The 21037-nt window shown below is 41.5% G+C and overlaps 1 protein-coding gene across 4 annotated transcripts in view; it reads right to left on the reverse strand.

Moving 5' to 3' along the window:
- Positions 1-21037, reverse strand: part of LOC128703789 (uncharacterized) — a 662970-nt gene that overhangs the window by 21090 nt on the left and 620843 nt on the right. For all 4 annotated transcript variants that reach the window (XM_070103721.1, XM_070103724.1, XM_070103723.1 and 1 more), the window contains exons 11-13: positions 10180-10383; positions 7063-7658; positions 1797-1946 (exon numbers count right to left, since the gene is read on the reverse strand). In XM_070103721.1, coding sequence (XP_069959822.1) covers positions 1797-1946; positions 7063-7658; positions 10180-10383 — 950 coding nt within the window. The remainder of the gene's footprint in view (positions 1-1796; positions 1947-7062; positions 7659-10179; positions 10384-21037) is intronic.

Genomic DNA, 21037 nt, shown 5'->3' on the forward strand with positions numbered 1-21037 from the left:
CTCTCTATCACAGAGTGAACACTCTTCACAATTGTTTGACAATTAAAACCTTCCTCACAGTACACCAGTGGCATATGGTGGTTAGTGTCACAGGGTGTGCACTGTGCTACCATGCTAAACCTTCTACTCTAGCACAAGTACTATTACATTGAACAACTGCTGCAATATTTAATAATGGGGGACAGAAAAATTGGTTTCCCATTATGATCTATGATTAAATTATTCATTAAGCTTAATATTTACAATGAATTTACCATCTTTGGTGGGTGCACAGTGCTCACCTAGCACACACTGTAGTACACATTCATTAGAATACACTTCTTATAAAAACATTTGGAAAGGCTTTCCTTTCCTGGAGTCATGTGAACTCTATTAATTTTTTATCATGTTTTATTTATTTATTTATTTATTTTATGTCTTTGCAAACAGTACATTGAGATTTTGTATTTGCAATAGTGGGTTGCAATGCAAAGAGGGCCTCTATTATGCCTAGGCATTATGGGCCAACTTAACATTAGTGGCTTACAGACTACTTAACACTAAGGATTATATCATAGTTTTACAGTAGGATAGTAATTATTTCATAGTTGTACAGTAGATTATTAATTAAAGTGAATCAAATTTGTATAAGACAAAAGATATATTCTTTCTTTCTTCTTTCAACGCACCAGCCGTATCCCACTGAGGTGGGGTGGCCCAAAAGGACAAACGAAAGTTTCTCCTTTTAAATTTAGTAATATATACAGGAGAAGGGGTTAAAAGATATACATCTTTCTTTCAACACACTGGCCGTATCCCACCGAGGCAGGGTGGCCCAAAAAGAAAAACGAAAGTTTCTCTTTTAAATTTAGTAATTTATATGGGAGAAGGGGTTACTAGCCCCTTGCTCCCGGCATTTTAGTCGCTTCTTACAACACGCATGGCTTACGAAGGAAGAATTCTGTTCCACTTCCCCATGGAGATAAGAGGAAATAAACAAGAACAAGAACTAGAAAGAAAATAGAAGAAAACCCAAAGGGGTGTGTATATATATGCTTGTACATGTATGGGTAGTGTGACCTAAGTGCAAGTAGAAGTAGGAAGACGTACCTGAAATCTTGCATGTTTATGAGACAGAAAAAAGGACACCAGCAATCCTACCATCATGTAAAATAATTACAGGCTTTCATTTTACACTCACTTGGCAGGATGGTAGTACCTCCCTGGGTGGTTGCTGTCTACCAACCTACTACCTATGAAAAGATATACATCTATTCATATATTCTAAAATGCTTTTTTTACATAGCTCATTAGAATACTGTACTGTACTTAGTTTACAACAGCTTAGTGGGGTACTGTGCCCAATTATGAAATTTAATTAATATCACATCGGTTTGTTTGTTAGGTTTAAAATCTACTGCTTGAATAAGGGCCACTAAAACTGCAATTATCTTACACAACATACAAAAATAATTTAATCCTAAAATTAGGGATTCAACTATGGGTCTCCTCTATACCATATATTCAGACATATAATTCTCAAAGTATATGCAACACTGCTCTCAGTGTGTATTCACTGCTTTCAGTGTATATACACTGAAAGAAACTCCCTTCAGAATTTAAATTGTAACTGCATATCACATCCCATCAGAAAACTTAAGTGTATATCGGTGTTAGAGTTCGTTATGTCTCCTTTAACTTGGGCAGTACTTGCTATACTATAATTTTCACTATGAAATCAATTACGTAAAATAGAGCTATTTCAAAGTGTGATATTTAAAGTAAAATGTACAAATATTATTTGCAGGATAACGTACTTGCTCTTTTTCACTTCCTCCTGTGACAGGTCGTCAGTGTTGATAGATAAGTTGAGCTGTGACCCACGGATTAGTAGATGAGAATTGACAGCAGAGGATGGAGGGATGCTCTTGTGGCTTGTTGGTGAAAGTGGTACACCGTCATCCATCCTGTGGGATAAACAGTGAAACAATGAAAGTCTTGAAAATATCTACACTGTCATCCATCCTGTGGGATAAACAGTCAAACAATGAAAGTCTTGAAAGTATTTACACTGTCGTCCATCCTGTGGGATAAACAGTCAAACAATGAAAGTCTTGAATGTATCTACACTGTCATCCATCCTGTGGGATAAACAGTCAAACAATGAAAGTCTTGAAAGTATTTACACTGTCATCCATTCTGTGGGATAAACAGTCAAACAATGCGGCTTTCAAGATATTGAAGTGTTTGGTAATGTCTGTATTATACACTTCATTAACATACAATGGAGTTTTGCTGAAATGCATTTAGTGATTTCATGTGAAAATAATAATAATAATAATGATGGTACTTACACTTAGGTCACACTACACATACATGTACACATTTATTTATACACACTCATCTGAGTTTTCTTTGATTTTATCTTAATAGTTCTTGGTCTTATTACTTTTCCTTTTATATCCATGGGGAAGTGGAATAAGAATCTTTCCTCCGTAAGCCATGCGTGTTGTAAAAGTCAACTAAAATGCCGGGAACAATGGGCTAGTAACCCCTTTTCCTGTAAAGATTACTAAAAAGAATAAGAAGAAGAAAATTGTCAAAGTGGGAAGTCTGAATGTGCGTGGATGTTGTGCAAATGATAAGAAAGAGATGATTGTGGATGTTATGAATGAGAAGAAGCTGGATGTACTGGCTTTAAGTGAAACAAAGCTGAAGGGGGTGGGAGAGTTTCAATGGAGAGGAATAAATGGGATTAGGTCAGGGGTTTCAAATAGAGTTAGAGCTAAAGAAGGAGTAGCAATAATGTTGAAGGATAAGCTATGGCAGGAAAAGAGGGACTATAAATGTATTAATTCAAGGATTATGTGGAGTAAAATAAAGATTGGATGTGAAAAGTGGGTTATAATAAGCGTGTATGCACCTGGAGAAGGGAGAAGTGTAGAGGAGAGAGAGAGATTTTGGGAAATGTTGAGTGAATGCATGGGGAGTTTTGAATCAAGTGTGAGAGTAATGGTGGTTGGGGATTTCAATGCTAAAGTGGGCAACAACAAGCAAGTGGGAGGTGAAAGTGTATAAACTAAGGGAGGAGGAAATTCGGGTGAGATATAAGCGACTATTGGCAGAAAGGTGGGCTAGTGCAAAGATGAGTAGTGGGGGGGGGGGGGGGTTGAAGAGGGTTGGAATAGTTTTAAAAATGCAGTATTAGAATGTGGGGCAGAAGTTTGTGGTTATAGGAGGGTGGGGGCAGGAGGAAAGAGGAGTGATTGGTGGAATGATGAAGTAAAGGGTGTGATAAAAGAGAAAAAGGTAGCTTATGAGAGGTTTTTACAAAGCAGAAGTGTTATAAGAAGAGCAGAGTATATGGAGAGTAAAAGAAAGGTGAAGAGAGTGGTGAGAGAGTGCAAAAGGAGAGCAGATGATAGAGTGGGAGAGGCACTGTCAAGAAATTTTGATGAAAATAAGAAAAAAATTTTGAGTTAAACAAGTTAAGAAAGCCTAGGGAAAGTATGGATTTGTCAGTTAAAAACAGAGTAGGGGAGTTAGTAGATGGGGAGATGGAGGTATTAGGTAGATGGCGAGAATATTTTGAGGAACTTTTAAATGTTGAGGAAGAAAGAGAGGCGGTAATTTCATGCACTGGTCAGGGAGGTATACCATCTTTTAGGAGTGAAGAAGAGCAGAATGTAAGTGTGGGGGAGGTACGTGAGGCATTGAAAATCCCCAAAAAGAAAATACTTTCATCATCATTCAACACTTTCACCACACGTAGAATGAAAGGGGGTAAAGCAGCTGGAACTTATGGGATCATGACAGAAATGTTAAAAGCAGGGGAGGATATAGTGTTGGAGTGGTTGGTACTTTTGTTTAATAAATGTATGAAAGAGGGGAAGGTACCTAGGGATTGGCAAAGAGCATGTATAGTCCCTTTATATAAAGGGAAAGGGGACAAAAGATTGTAAAAATTATAGAGGAATAAGTTTACTGAGTACAATACCAGGAAAAGTGTACGGTAGGGTTATAATTGAAAGAATTAGAGGTAAGACAGAATGTAGGATTGCGGATGAGCAAGGAGGTTTCAGAGTGGGTAGGGGATGTGTAGATCAAGAGTTTACATTGAAGCATATATGTGAACAGTATTTAGATAAAGGTAGGGAAGTTTTTATTGCATTTATGGATTTAGAAAAGGCATATGATAGAGTGGATAGAGGAGCAATGTGGCACATGTTGCAAGTATATGGAATAGGTGTTAAGTTATTAAATGCTGTAAAGAGTTTTTATGAGGATAGTGAGGCTCAGGTTAGGGTGTGTAGAAGAGAGGGAGACTACTTCCCGGTAAAAGTAGGTCTTAGACAGGGATTTGTAATGTCACCATGGTTGTTTAATATATTTATAGATGGGGTTGTAAAGGAAGTAAATGCTAGGGTGTTCAGGAGAGGGGTGGGATTAAATTTTGGGGAATCAAATTCAAAATGGGAATTGACACAGTTACTTTTTGCTGATGATACTGTGCTTATGGGAGATTCTAAAGAAAAATTGCAAAGGTTAGTGGATGAGTTTGAGAATGTGTGTAAAGGTAGAAAGTTGAAAGTGAACATAGAAAAGAGTAAGGTGATGAGGGTATCAAATTATTTAGATAAAGAAAAATTGGATATCAAATTGGGGAGGAGTATGGAAGAAGTGAATATTTTCAGATACTTGGGAGTTGACGTGTCGGCGGATGGATTTATGAAGGATGAGGTTAATCATAGAATTGATGAGGGAAAAAAGGTGAGTGGTGCGTTGAGGTATATGTGGAGTCAAAAAACGTTATCTATGGAGGCAAAGAAGGGAATGTATGAAAGTATATTAGTACCAACACTCTTATATGGGTGTGAAGCTTGGGTGGTAAATGCAGCAGCGAGGAGACGGTTGGAGGCAGTGGAGATGTCCTGTTTAAGGGCAATGTGTCGTGTAAATATTATGCAGAAAATTCGGAGTGTGGAAATTAGGAAAAGGTGTGGAATTAATAAAAGTATTAGTCAGAGGGCAGAAGAGGGGTTGTTGAGGTGGTTTGGGCATTTAGAGAGAATGGATCAAAGTAGAATGACATGGAAAGCATATAAATCTATAGGGGAAGGAAGGCGGGGTAGGGGTCGTCCTCAAAAGGGTTGGAGAGAGGGGGTAAAGAAGGTTTTGTGGGCAAGGGGCTTGGACTTCCAGCAAGCATGCGTGAGTGTGTTAGATAGGAGTGAATGGAGACGAATGGTACTTGGGACCTGACGATTTGTTGGAGTGTGAGCAGGGCAATATTTAGTGAAGGGATTCAGGGAAACCGGTTATTTTCATACAGTCGGACTTGAGTCCTGGAAATGGGAAGTACAATGCCTGCACTTTAAAGGAGGGGTTTGGGATATTGGCAGTTTCGAGGGATATGTTGTGTATCTTTATATGTACGTATATGCTTCTAAACTGTTGTATTCTGAGCACCTCTGTAAAAACAGTGATAATGTGTGAGTGTGGTGAAAGTGTTGAATGATGATGAAAGTATTTTCTTTTTGGGGATTTTCTTTCTTTTTTGGGTCACCCTGCCTCGGTGGGAGACGGCCGACTTGTTGAAAAAAAAAAAAAACATGTAAAGACCCTTCAAGTGGGTGTCTTGATGCTGGTGAAGGGCCCTTGATGGGAGCAATCTCCACTTTCTCCAATCAACCTGGATTACCTTCCACTACCTCTATTCAATAAATCTTTATAACTCTAACCATAATTTTTAAAGGGAGTGGAGGGGTAAGCCATTAGAAGGCCTCAGTCAGATGACTAAAAGCTCCAGGTAAGGGTCATCATATGAATAAGACTTGTGTCGGGGAACACTTGTCCTATTTCCTGACAAGCCTTACCTAACCTAACATAACCTACTTCCCACTCCCTATGCATCATATAATCCCCTATGGGTTTAGTACTTCTCTATGAATATTTTAATGATAATGCATATAAACAATCAAATTTATTAATCTTGAAATTTCTTTTATCTCATGTTTTCCAATAGCCATAACTGTGTTATTTAGAGCTTAATTCTCATACAAGTATACCTCTCCAATACAGCAGGTTATATTCCAGACTGCTGCTGTAAAGAGTATCATAATTTTTTCTTCACTTGCTAGTGCATAAAAAGCTTAAAAACATGTTTACACAATAACATAGGCCTAAAAATGATGCAAAAGTAAAAATAATAAACAAAAAATTCCAAAAACCATCTTAAGAGCAAAGCAAGTGTCAAAAATAATAAACATGAATATAATTGAAAAGTACTGTATTAGCAAAACACTCTTAAAGCAAAACACCTAAAGCAAGGTATGCCTGAACATACATTTAAAAATTTTAATTTCAATTTTTTTTTTCAACAAACCGACTGTATCTCACCGAGGCAGGGTGGCCCAAAAAGAAAAACAAAAGTTTCTCTTCTTAAATTTAGTAATTTATACAGGAGAAGGGGTTACTAGCCCCTTGCTCCCGGCATTTTAGTCGCCTCTTACAACACGCATGGCTTACGGAGGAAGAATTCTGTTCCAGTTCCCCATGGAGATAAGAGGAAATAAACAAGAATAAGAACTAGTAAGAAAATAGAAAAAAAACAGAGGGGTGTGTATATATATATATGCTTGTAAATGTATGTGTAGTGTGACCTAAGTGTAAGTAGAAGTAGCAAGACGTACCTGAAACCTTGCATGTTTACGAGACAGAAAAAAGGACACCAGCAATCCTACCATCATGTAAAACAATTACAGGCTTTCGTTTTACACTCACTTGGCAGGACGGTAGTACCTCCCTGGGTGGTTGCTGTCTACTAACCTACTACCTATATTAATTTCAAATATCAACTAAAATAAAAATGTATAATTATTCTCATGTTAACACTGAGGAAACTACCAATAATTTCAAATGCATAAACACAACAAGTACATATATGTAAGGACAGCTGTATGACCCTTGTGAGTTTAGTTTTGATAATAATAATACTATATGTAAGGACTTTCCATGTACAGCTGGAGAGTAGCTGAATCTTTGAGTTATGAGGATCAGATATGAAATGCAAAAAAATCTTACCCTGAACTTTCATCAGTGTGCTCTTTGGGTATAAGACCATACTGCCAAGTATTGGCTCTTTTCATGAATTTTTTGTTGACAGAGACGGGCCCAGAGCTCTCACTAGAGGAGCAAGAACTGCTGCCACAGGTGCCACTGGAGCCAGACGATGAGGTTGTGATACCTGAAGCAGTGGAGGTTAACTTGGCAGTGGTTGGGGATGGCAGCGGTGAAGGCTGCTGCAGGTCTTCAGCACTCTCCCGAACCTCCTTGATGCCACCCAGGCTAGTGCGAGGTTCCAGCGGGGTTTTGGCAGGCGGTGGGGGGGGCGGTGGGTCGAGAAAGACAGAATCATCGTCAGTATCGAGCGAGGGACACCTTGACAGTGCCTCTCGTGGACGTGACCCGACCGATGACACTGACCGTCGCCGACCCGACACATTCAGAGGTGAACATGCTAGCCAAGCTAAGGGAGACATCTCTTCACCCCCTCCAAACACCTCGCCCAAGTCCACAAAGCTCTGACAATCAAATTCCATCTGCCGCTTTGCTTTGTGGAGTGCCGCTTGGCGGTTACGCAGAAGTTCGTGAGTTTCTTGACATCGAACCTGAGCCATCTGTAAAATGAATTACATTTTAGGAGAGATAATTTTGTAACTTAACATTATTACTTTTAAAAAGAAACTAACAATGAATATAAAATATATTAAAATCTCAACACCCATCATTATTCTAAAACAAAAAATAAACTTCAAAGAATTCAGATCTAAGAGACTCGGTTATCATTTAAAATATTTAACTTTACTATGTTATCCTAAATTAAATCCTCATAATGTATAACCATTACTTCCACCAGAGTCTGGTCCCAGACCAGACCTCCTGGTTGAGGGGCTAAACAACCAGTACAGGTACCACTTATACAGTATGTTAGGTTTCAGGTTACTGTAGGGCCCCGCTTATACAGCAGGTTGGGTTCCAGGTTACTGTAGGACCCCGCTTATACAGTAGGTTAAGTTCCAGGTTACTGTAGGGCCCCACTTACACAGCAGGTTAGTTTCTGGGCTACTGTAGGGCCCCGCTTATACAGCAAGTTAGGCTCCGGCTTATTGTAGTGCCCTGCTTATGCAGCAGGTTAGGTCTCAGGTTACTGTAGGGCCCTGTTTATACAGCAAGTTAGGCTCTGGCTTATTGTAGTGCCCTGCTTATGCAGCAGGTTAGGTCTCAGGTTACTGTAGGGCCCTGTTTATACAGCAAGTTAGGTTCCAGGCTTCTGCTGTAAAGTGAATCATAGCCCTTTTTTTTCATTTTCAAATGCATATAAAACCCTGACAACACCTGGAAAATCCTAGAGGGACTAGTACCGAACTTGCACACGAAAATCACTCACTACGAAAGCAAAAGACTTGGCAGACGATGCACCATCCCCCCAATGAAAAGCAGGGGTGTCACTAGCACGTTAAGACACCACACAATAAGTGTCAGTGGCCCGAGACTGTTCAACTGCCTCCCAGCACACATAAGGGGGATTACCAACAGACCCCTGGCAGTCTTCAAGCTGGCACTGGACAAGCACCTAAAGTCAGTTCCTGATCAGCCGGGCTGTGGCTCGTACGTTGGTTTGCGTGCAGCCAGCAGCAACAGCCTGGTTGATCAGGCTCTGATCCACCAGGAGGCCTGGTCACAGACAGGGCCGCGGGGGCGTTGACCCCCGGAACTCTCTCCAGGTAAACACGTTTTTCTGGAAGTGTGGCATGGGGCAAAATCCTGCTGGTAAATGCCTTTTCCATCAGAAAAGTCTCTATCCACAGTGGGAAGCAAATGAGTCGCCAGGATTGCCTTGTATTTGTCACTGTTCATCATTCCCTCAACAATAACAAGCCGTCCAGGGCCTTTAGAGCTAAAATTAACCCAAAACATCTTCTTAAGTGGGTGTTTTGGCATCTGTTGCATGTGTCCATTCTGAAGAGGCTTGCCTTTGCTCCGTCTCACTACCACTGATCTGTTCCCATGTACTTCAAAATGCACCTCATCTGAAAATATAACTTTTCTCAATTCATCTGTCGTCTATCACTTATGATCGAGTGCACACCACAGTCTTTTTTTTCTTCAATGCAGCAGTGCAGTCAATACTTGCTTCTTTACCAGCTTTCTGGTAGTTCTGTCAACTTCTGGGAGCCTTTGTCGAACAGTTGAAAAATCATCATTTACACCAACCGAAGCCAACTTTCTATAGATCTTTGTTGATTTTTGGGGATCCTTCACACTGTTTCTTATGATAACTTTGTCACAGTGAGGTACTGTCATGCATTTTCTTCCACATCTTCCTCGATGCAGCGTCCACAATCACCAGTGTCATCAGCTCTCTTTAGAATCCGACCAACAGTTGACTTTGCTTGGCTCAAATTTTCGCTAATCCATTTGATACTCAAATCAGCCTATTTTCTAGGAGCTACAATACTTGCACACTTTCTAGGTGTAACATCCATCATGAATTTCAGTAGTACTCATGAACAGAAGGGGAGAATTTGGTGAAACCGCATTTACTCATGGAGCACGCTTGCAGAAATAGCCTTATAGAACAACAGCTGTTGTAGCACTGACAAGAGTCGCAAGGTAACACAGCTGGATGGTTGCCAGAAGTCAGTAGTAAACTCTTATGAAAAGAAACCAAATTACATAAATTAAGCCGGAGACTAAGACATATTATGAGATAATTACAGAATTTATTCCTGTCCCAATTAATCTGCACACTACCGTACTTAGCCTGGTCTGAGACTGGATCGTGGGGGCCATGATGACAGTAGTCCTGTCCTTCAAGAAGGGAGGGGAAGTTGAACTGGTACTGGTGGAGGACTCTTGATCCTAACATTTGGAGCTACTCTCTACTGCCTTGGATTCAACCCAATTACTGTACATTTCCCATTCCCCAGGTACTGCATGACCATATAGAATTATAACAATTGCCAGTGATTATTATAATAGATGATGATGAAGACTAATTAATAATAACGAGAAACATAATAAGAATAGAAATAAGAAATCCTAATAATAATAAAAATCTTAAAATAATAATAATAATAATAATAATAATAATAATAATAATAATTATAATTATAATAATATTGATGGTTGAGTTACCTTGCACTGTTGCAGGAGGGTGTGGTTGTTGAGTCTGGTAGCCAGGGTGGTCATGGCAGTGAAGTTGTCTTCAGGTATGGGCGGGTGTTCCTCCAGGTGGGCGGTGAGGGCGCGGGCGGCCGCCCCCACCTGCTCAGGTGAGGCCAGACCCTCCCCCTTCACCCGACCCACCACCTTCATCGCTTCCAGCGCCCATTCGTAGGCCTAAAATATAATAATCATCACTTTTTTGACATCTAAGTAAGACACCTATGCAACAGTTAGGTATCTTTATTTCGAAACGTTTCGCCTACACAGTAGGCTTCTTCAGTCGAGTACAGAAGAGACGTGAAGACGATGTCATCAGTCCATCACCCTTGAAGTTTTGAGGTGGTCAGTCCCTCAGTCTGGAGAAGAGTATCGTTCCATAGATGGACTGATGACATCGTCTTCACGTCTCTTCTATCAACTTTTGTGTACTCGACTGAAGAAGTCTACTGTGTAGGCGAAACGTTTCGAAATAAAGATACCTAACTGTTGCATGTGTCTTACCTAACAACCTGTCGGTATTTTATACCATTTTAATATTCACAACATCTAAGTAAATGTTATTTTGACATATAAGTACATAACTGTTATTTATATATCTTAGTAACTGTTATCTTAACATCTAAGTAACTTATATTATTAAGTAACTGTTATTTTGACGTAGGTTCTGATCCACAGAATTGTATGACCGTCCTTTATAGTTACAGCACCTCGATGTAGAATCTGGTCCACAACTGAAGCTACACTCCCTCCTTCCTTCCTTCTTAGAGTGAATCTGATTTCCTTCCATCCCCACGGGCGCTATATGACACCTACACTAACACTGTGATGGAGTGTACCCACAGTGCATGAGAACGGTAGTGCAGGAAATAGTACTTTATAGCGAAGACGTTTCGCCCATCAAAATGCCATAACCCGCACTGTGTTTTATTTATATGACCTCTCCCATAATGAATTAATAACATTAATATTTAACTGCCATAATTAGGATAATTATCATCAATTATCAAGCATGTGCTCACTTCCCTCCCTCACTTGCCCACTCCATTCAAATCTAAATCGTTTAATTTTCCAACACTGTTCTTCAATGTGTCCTCCCCGAAGGGCCATATAGCCAATGAAAACTATGAGCAAAGACTATTGGCTGGGAAAACAAGTAATTTAATCACAACAAGAATGGTACACGTGGCTATTAGCCAGAAGAGGGGGAGGGGGACTGAGGACGCCATGTTGAAACAAAGGAAGGCGCACTCGGCGTTTGTTGACATGGCGGGTGTTTTCGACCCTGTCATTATACCCCAGCTGCTGCCTCTTACCACCCTCCTATAATCCCATCATTCATCAGGCCAATAATATCATCTACATACAAGTGTCCTTTTGTTAACATGTGCCAATAATCAATTCCCCCTTTTACAAAGACGCCCGCCATCTTTTCCACTCTGTTTCATCAGCAGGTGGTCAAACACTATATTGTAAGATGATATAATACGTTGAATAAAGCACGCACGAGCAAAAGACCAAATGATTGTTGGTTAAAGAGGGGTAGGTCTTCCTCAACGAAAGAGGTGGAGAGCCAGGAGCTGTGACTCGACCCCTGCAACCACATATAGGTGATGCAATAATCGCAACCGAGCGATAACACCTCTCCTTCCGACAGTATTTAAGTCTCCGCACTGTCGCTTGATCTTCAGATAGTTCCTGACTATGGAACTGAACTTCTCCAGGCCGAGAGACTGACAACCTCAAATTCTACGACTTCAAGGGTGATGGACTGATTACATCGTCTTCACATCTCTACTGTTCCTGCCTACTTTCTGTATTCGACTGAAGAAGCCTACTGTGTAGGCGAAACGTTTCGGAATAAAGTTGCCTAACTGTTGCCTTACTGTGTAGGCGAAACGTTTCGGAATAAAGTTGCCTAACTGTTGCCTATGTGTCTTACCTACCAACCTGTCGGTATTGTATACCATTTTGATGTTCATCTTGTCAGACACTGCAACACATGGCCTCTTGGTACAGAAAACGCCTTAGACAACCCTTTCAAGTGAGAACTGTTGGATCTGAGAGGGACCTGACCTCTCAGTGGCTACATTCTCACTACTACTACTACTCTACACCTCTCCTTCCGACAGTATTTAAGTCTCCGCACTGTCGCTTGATCTTCAGATAGTTCCTGACTATGGAGCTGAACTTCTCCAGACCGAGGGACAGACAACCTCAAATTCTACGACTTCAAGGGTGATGGACTGATTACATCGTCTTCACATCTCTACTGTTCCTGCCTACTTTCTGTATTCGACTGAAGAAGCCTACTGTGTAGGCGAAACGTTTCGGAATAACGTTGCCTAACTGTTGCCTATGTGTCTTACCTACCAACCTGTCGGTATTGTATACCATTTTGATGTTCAGATGCAAATCAACCACAGGGGAAAGGTGCTAAATGACAGATCTAGGCTTTTCGTGTTGCAGCCAACACTTTGTATTAATATTGGTAGAATTACCGACAATATGTTAAGTAAAAGGACACAAATGCAACTAATGCGACAATTTATTGTGGCAACGTTTCGCTCTCCAGGAACTTGCAACAGTGAAAAGGAATAGAGATCAGTCCAGATAGGCGTGTTTATGGAGACATTCTACAAGGATGTCTCCACAGATGCTGTCATTCAACTTCCCCTCCATCCTTCCCTGTGGCTGATTTACATATTATACGTAGGTGAATCTAATAAAAATAATATATGGATACCATCCAAATACCTAGCCTGGGGTCATGGACATGTGGGTGAGAGGGCCTGGTTGACCAGGCAAGCACCAGACGAGCCTGGCCCATGGCCGGGCTCCAAAAGTAGAAAAACTCTCGAAACTCATCAAAGGTAAAGGTATGGATATAAGAATGGGAAGCCTTGTCTTACAAACCTGCTGGAGTTCCACGACACAGTCACATATATAAAGCAAGAGATACCTTCAGGTATCAGGTAAGAGAGACAGGAATGACTGATCTGCATAATCCTGTTATGAAGGAAAGTACAAGACATACTGCAGTTCCTCGTGACATACTGTAGTTCCTCATGACATACTGCAGTTCCTCGTGACATACTGTAGTTCCTCGTGACATACTGCAGTTCCTCATGACATACTGCAGTTCCTCATGACATACTGCAGTTCCTCATGACATACTGCAGTTCCTCATGACATACTGTAGTTCCTCGTGACATACTGCAGTTCCTCGTGACATACTGTAGTTCCTCATGACATACTGCAGTTCCTCGTGACATACTGCAGTTCCTCGTGACATACTGCAGTTCCTCGTGACATACTGTAGTTCCTCATGACATACTGTAGTTCCTCATGACATACTGCAGTTCCTCATGACATACTGTAGTTCCTCGTGACATACTGTAGTTCCTCATGACATACTGTAGTTCCTCATGACATACTGCAGTTCCTCGTGACATACTGTAGTTCCTCGTGACATACTGCAGTTCCTCATGACATACTGCAGTTCCTCATGACATACTGTAGTTCCTCGTGACATACTGCAGTTCCTCATGACATACTGCAGTTCCTCATGACATACTGCAGTTCCTCATGACATACTGTAGTTCCTCATGACATACTGTAGTTCCTCGTGACATACTGCAGTTCCTCGTGACATACTGTAGTTCCTCGTGACATACTGTAGTTCCTCATGACATACTGCAGTTCCTCGTGACATACTGTAGTTCCTCATGACATACTGCAGTTCCTCATGACATACTGTAGTTCCTCATGACATACTGCAGTTCCTCGTGACATACTGTAGTTCCTCATGACATACTGCAGTTCCTCGTGACATACTGTAGTTCCTCATGACATACTGCAGTTCCTCATGACATACTGTAGTTCCTCATGACATACTGCAGTTCCTCGTGACATACTGCAGTTCCTCATGACATACTGCAGTTCCTCGTGACATACTGCAGTTCCTCGTGACATACTGTAGTTCCTCGTGACATACTGTAGTTCCTCGTGACATACTGCAGTTCATCATGACATACTGCAGTTCCTCATGACATACTGCAGTTCCTCGTGACATACTGTAGTTCCTCATGACATACTGCAGTTCCTCATGACATACTGTAGTTCCTCATGACATACTGCAGTTCCTCGTGACATACTGCAGTTCCTCATGACATACTGCAGTTCCTCATGACATACTGTAGTTCCTCGTGACATACTGCAGTTCCTCGTGACATACTGTAGTTCCTCGTGACATACTGTAGTTCCTCGTGACATACTGTAGTTCCTCGTGACATACTGTAGTTCCTCGTGACATACTGCAGTTCCTCGTGACATACTGTAGTTCCTCATGACATACTGTAGTTCCTCGTGACATACTGTAGTTCCTCGTGACATACTGTAGTTCCTCGTGACATACTGCAGTTCCTCGTGACATACTGTAGTTCCTCGTGACATACTGTAGTTCCTCGTGACATACTGTAGTTCCTCGTGACATACTGTAGTTCCTCATGACATACTGTAGTTCCTCGTGACATACTGTAGTTCCTCGTGACATACTGCAGTTCCTCGTGACATACTGTAGTTCCTCGTGACATACTGTAGTTCCTCGTGACATACTGTAGTTCCTCATGACATACTGTAGTTCCTCGTGACATACTGTAGTTCCTCGTGACATACTGCAGTTCCTCATGACATACTGTAGTTCCTCATGACATACTGCAGTTCCTCGTGACATACTGCAGTTCATCATGACATACTGCAGTTCCTCATGACATACTGCAGTTCCTCGTGACATACTGTAGTTCCTCATGACATACTGCAGTTCCTCATGACATACTGTAGTTCCTCATGACATACTGCAGTTCCTCATGACATACTGCAGTTCCTCATGACATACTGCAGTTCCTCGTGACATACTGCAGTTCCTCGTGACATACTGTAGTTCCTCGTGACATACTGTAGTTCCTCGTGACATACTGCAGTTCCTCATGACATACTGCAGTTCCTCATGACATACTGCAGTTCCTCATGACATACTGTAGTTCCTCGTGACATACTGTAGTTCCTCATGACATACTGCAGTTCCTCGTGACATACTGTAGTTCCTCATGACATACTGCAGTTCCTCATGACATACTGTAGTTCCTCGTGACATACTGCAGTTCCTCGTGACATACTGTAGTCATGACCTCATGACATACTGTAGTTCATGACATCATGACACTAGTTCCTCATGACATACTGTAGTTCCTCGTGACATACTGTAGTTCCTCATGACATACTGCAGTTCCTCATGACATACTGTAGTTCCTCGTGACATACTGCAGTTCCTCGTGACATACTGTAGTTCCTCGTGACATACTGTAGTTCCTCGTGACATACTGCAGTTCCTCATGACATACTGTAGTTCCTCATGACATACTGCAGTTCCTCGTGACATACTGTAGTTCCTCATGACATACTGCAGTTCCTCATGACATACTGTAGTTCCTCGTGACATACTGCAGTTCCTAGTGACATACTGTAGTTCCTCATGACATACTGCAGTTCCTCGTGACATACTGTAGTTCCTCATGACATACTGCAGTTCCTCATGACATACTGTAGTTCCTCGTGACATACTGCAGTTCCTCGTGACATACTGTAGTTCCTCATGACATACTGTAGTTCCTCATGACATACTGCAGTTCCTCGTGACATACTGCAGTTCCTCGTGACATACTGCAGTTCCTCGTGACATACTGTAGTTCCTCATGACATACTGCAGTTCCTCGTGACATACTGTAGTTCCTCATGACATACTGCAGTTCCTCGTGACATACTGTAGTTCCTCGTGACATACTGTAGTTCCTCGTGACATACTGCAGTTCCTCATGACATACTGTAGTTCCTCATGACATACTGCAGTTCCTCGTGACATACTGTAGTTCCTCATGACATACTGCAGTTCCTCATGACATACTGTAGTTCCTCGTGACATACTGCAGTTCCTCATGACATACTGTAGTTCCTCGTGACATACTGTAGTTCCTCATGACATACTGTAGTTCCTCATGACATACTGTAGTTCCTCGTGACATACTGCAGTTCCTCGTGACATACTGCAGTTCCTCCCCAGAGACTAATGAACAAGCGGCAGGAACACAGACCGGTAATAGAAACAGCAGTAGAGTGGATTAAAGAGTACCTAGAGTACAAAGAGTAAACTAGATGAGACATCAGGACGGGAAGCCGTGACAAACAAGATGCTCAAAGGATCAGTGTTAGGGCCACTACTGTTTCTGATTTACATAAACGATCTTCCAGAGGAAATTGAATCACGTCCTTGTTTGCAGATGATGTGGAACTGAAAAATATTAACACTTGATACACTCCAGAGTCTATTTCCATTTAAGTCTTCCTGGGAAGACTAGAGTTGAATAAATGGTCCAACGAAGTGCTATTCGAGTTTAATCAGCACACTGAAGACAAATGGTATAAAATATCGACACGATGAACACAATTGCAGTGTAATAAGATACATTACTGACAATGAAGGATCTCATCACACTGCATCTGTCTCTCCATGTCCTCTTCAAACAACACTTACACGACAATGCAAATCCCTGAAGAGGAGGGGGAAAACCGGAAGCAAAGAGAATAATCTGAGAGTGAACACACCCAACTTACTGCCTGAGGAGCAAACAAGTTAAGTAACGTGGAGAGCATATGCGAGACTGACAAACCTCAGCAAAGCCTTCAGGGAAGAATCTTAAGGACGTTACACACTGCGTATGCCAGAACAATTATGGAGTATGCAATATCGGAGATGGATTTTCCACCTGATAAAGCATATTCAATACACTGAAAAGGTTTGTAACTAGACTGTTTCTGGAACTAAATATTTTTCACTACAAGGAGACAAAGAAATTGAACCTAAAGACCTTAAATACAAGGAAACAGAAACAAATATGATAATGCAGGTAGATGGGTATATGCAGGTTAAGACACTCGTATAAATTAGACAATTTAATGGCTACCTGGAGGGTATTCCGGGGGTCAACGCCCCTGAGGCCCGGTCCATGACCAGGCCTTGTTTGAAATGCATATCACATGACATACATATTACAGCATAAGTTTAACAGCATAGATAAATCTAGTTGGCCAAATAACTGAGCTTAGAAACCTCGACAATGATTCAACATTACTGATAACTTACGTCAGGCAGATACTGGAGTAAGCAGTGCCAGCATGGAATCCACAAATACATAAGATATACACACCTGATAAAAGTATGTAAACTTGATAGATCCAAGAGCTTGGCAACGAGACTAGTGCCGGAAATGAACTGTTCATGGAGACTTGAGCTAAAACTAGAAACACTAAAAGAGAAGAGGACCAGGGATACCTGAAGGATGCCCAAACGATGCTTCCGGGGGTCAACGCCCCCCAGATCAGTCCCAGACCAGGTGGGTCAAAGCCTGATCAGCCAGAAGGAATAAACAAGTCACAATATCTGACTGGAACAAGACACAAATAACCCGCACATAGGTGAAACTTAAGACGACGTTTCGGTCCCAGTTGGACCAATAACTAGCCACCCTGACTAGTTAATGGTCCAACTGGGACCGAAACGTCGTCATGAGTTTTTATTCTCCAATGTGCGGGTTATTTGTGCATTGATCAGCCAGGCTGTTACTGCTTGTAGCACGTAGTCCAACGTACGAACCACAGCTGGATTGAACTGAGGAATCACAACATAAACACTCAAGGGAGGCAGGCACGTGTGAGTGTGTTAGATAACAGTGGAGACAAATGGTTGTTGGTGTCTGTCGAGCTGTTGGAGTGTGAGCAGGGAAATATTTTGTGAAGGGATTCAGAGAAACTGGTTAGCCGGACTCGAGTCCTGGAGGTGAAGAGTACAATGAATGCACTTTAAAGGAGGTATTTAGGATACCTGCTGTTTGGAAGACATCTAAACTCGCGTATCTGCGCGCCTCTGGCAACAGTGATTGTGCAAATGATGGTGAAAGTGTTTCTTTTTCGGGTCACCCTGCCTCGGTGGGAGACGGCCAGTGTTCGACCCCACGACACATTCTCTCGCCTCAAGAGACAATGCTTTAAATATATATATATATATATATATATATATATATATATATATATATATATATATATATATATATATATATATATATATATATGTGTATGTGTGTGTGTGTGTGTGTATAAAATATAGGGAGGTACCACCTTTAGAACTGTGCTGGGGACCTTCATCCTCAGAGAAAAGAATAAACTTGCTTCAGGGAAAACTCAAGGTTCTCCCTGAAGCTGTTTGAGAATTTTCTCCTAGATAGATAGATAGATAAATAGATACATACACACACACACATACACACACACACACACACACACACACACACACACACACACACACACACACACACACACACACACACACACACACACACACACACACGTAATTGGGGCTTATATGGATAACTGTGTGTCTTTCGCTACACGAACGAACGTCAACACACGCGCACGTGTTTACACATCCGGATTGAGCAGCAAGAATGTGTATGTGCACATTCACCAGAAACACTTCTCGTGTTTTACGCTGTACCCAGACTACGTGAAATCTAATATACGCATGCGCCAACACACACACGCAACAGACTCCATACGTACATATATACAGTTGGTTGGTTAATGGGGTTTTCAAGCCTATCTATTTGGCTTCAAGTAACCTTGTCACACCACCAATCAAGAATACTTTAATACTTATAATAGGGATGAAAGTTAACTCTCAGTGTATATACACTTTACACAGTGTTGTACACAGCACTAAGACACTTGCCTGGCCCTCGCTACACTTTACGACGCATCACGTTCACCGTAATTTTAATGTCAAGTCTGACGTCAGAGAATGGGGGGGAGGGAGGAGACAACCAAGGCCCTCATAATTATTCTTTATCACTTCCCCAAAGACCTCACATATTAATAATAAAAATAATAGTGACAACTCAGCTTCAAGAGTGTCCTAGCCTAGTCTTCCAGCCAGACTGTCGCCCACTAAGCATCCTATACAGTAATTCTGGATCCGACCTTGAATCAATGTACCAGTACGTGATTACTCCTAAATACTGAATGATATTTACCTTGTATATGTGAATATTCGCAGTGGTATAGCCACCGAAATTCAGCGTAACTGAACGTTCTGGCTAAAATGCCCAACATAATAGAAATCTCCACTTATCGTAAAAGATATAATATTGAGAGTCAACGGGAAACATGGCGACCAGCTTACACGTAAAGGTTGGCGTTCTTCTGTTTGCATACAACAATTTTCACTACTTAGAGGACCTAAAGACAGCTGACATGGACAGCGAAAAGACAGACAACAGTTCCCACAATCAAATACAATCTGACAATGTTGGGGACTTCCTGGACAGTTCTAAACACATAATGAAAAACAAGGTGTCAGCCGCACCCGTCAAAAACCTGACCACCAGCCAAGGTAGGCTAGCAGATAGTTCTCCTTGCAAAACATTTTACTCATAAAGTTTCAAAAAGAACTTTGGACCAAGAATTAATTTCTGGCGACAACGCTACCAGCAAGTGACAACAGACGCCAATGAGCCAACAGAAGAAACAACACACACCAGTGAACGAACAGGAATGACAATACACACCATTGAACCAACAGTGATAACACACCATTGAACCAACAGTGATAACACACCAGTGAACCAACAGTGACAATACACACCATTGAACCAACAGTGATAACACACCAGTGAACCAACAGTGATAACACACCATTGAACCAACAGTGATAATACACACCATTGAACCAACAGTGATAACACACCATTGAACCAACAGTGATAATACACACCATTGAACCAACAGTGATAACACACCATTGAACCAACAGTGATAACACACACCAGTGAACCAACAGTGATAACACACCATTGAACCAACAGTGATAACACACACCAGTGAACCAACAGTGATAATACCATTGAACCAACAGTGATAACACACACCATTGAACCAACAGTGATAACACACACCAGTGAACCAACAGTGATAATACACACCATTGAACCAACAGTGATAACACACACCATTGAACCAACAGTGATAACACACACCAGTGAACCAACAGTGATGACACACCAGTGAACCAACAGTGACAACACTAGTGAACCAACATTGACAACACACCTGTGAACCAACATTGACAACACACACCAACGAACCAACAAGAATGACAACACACACCAGTGAACCAACAGTGACAACACACACCAACGAACCAACAAGAGTGACAACACATACCAGCGAACCAAGTGACATCAGTGAACCAACAAGAGTGACAACACCAGTGAACCAACAGTGACAACACACACCAATCACACCAACGAACCAACAAGAGTGACAACACATACCAGCGAACCAAGTGACATCAGTGAACCAACAAGAGTGACAACACCAGTGAACCAACAGTGACAACACACACCAATGAACCAACAAGAGTGACAACACACACCAGCGGACCAAGTGACAACATCAGTGAACCAACAACAGTGACAACACACACACCAGTGAACCAACAGTGACAACTAACACACACCAATGAACCAACAGTGACAACACACACCAATGAACCAGCAGTGACAACACACCAATGAACCAACAGTGACAACACACACCAATGAACCAAGTGACAACACACACCAATGAACCAACAGTGATAACACACCATTGAACCAACAGTGACAACACACACCAATGAACCAAGTGACAACACACACCAATGAACCAACAGTGACAACACACA

Source organism: Cherax quadricarinatus, chromosome 87 (assembly GCF_038502225.1).
Source record: "Cherax quadricarinatus isolate ZL_2023a chromosome 87, ASM3850222v1, whole genome shotgun sequence".
Classification (NCBI taxonomy): domain Eukaryota; kingdom Metazoa; phylum Arthropoda; class Malacostraca; order Decapoda; family Parastacidae; genus Cherax; species Cherax quadricarinatus.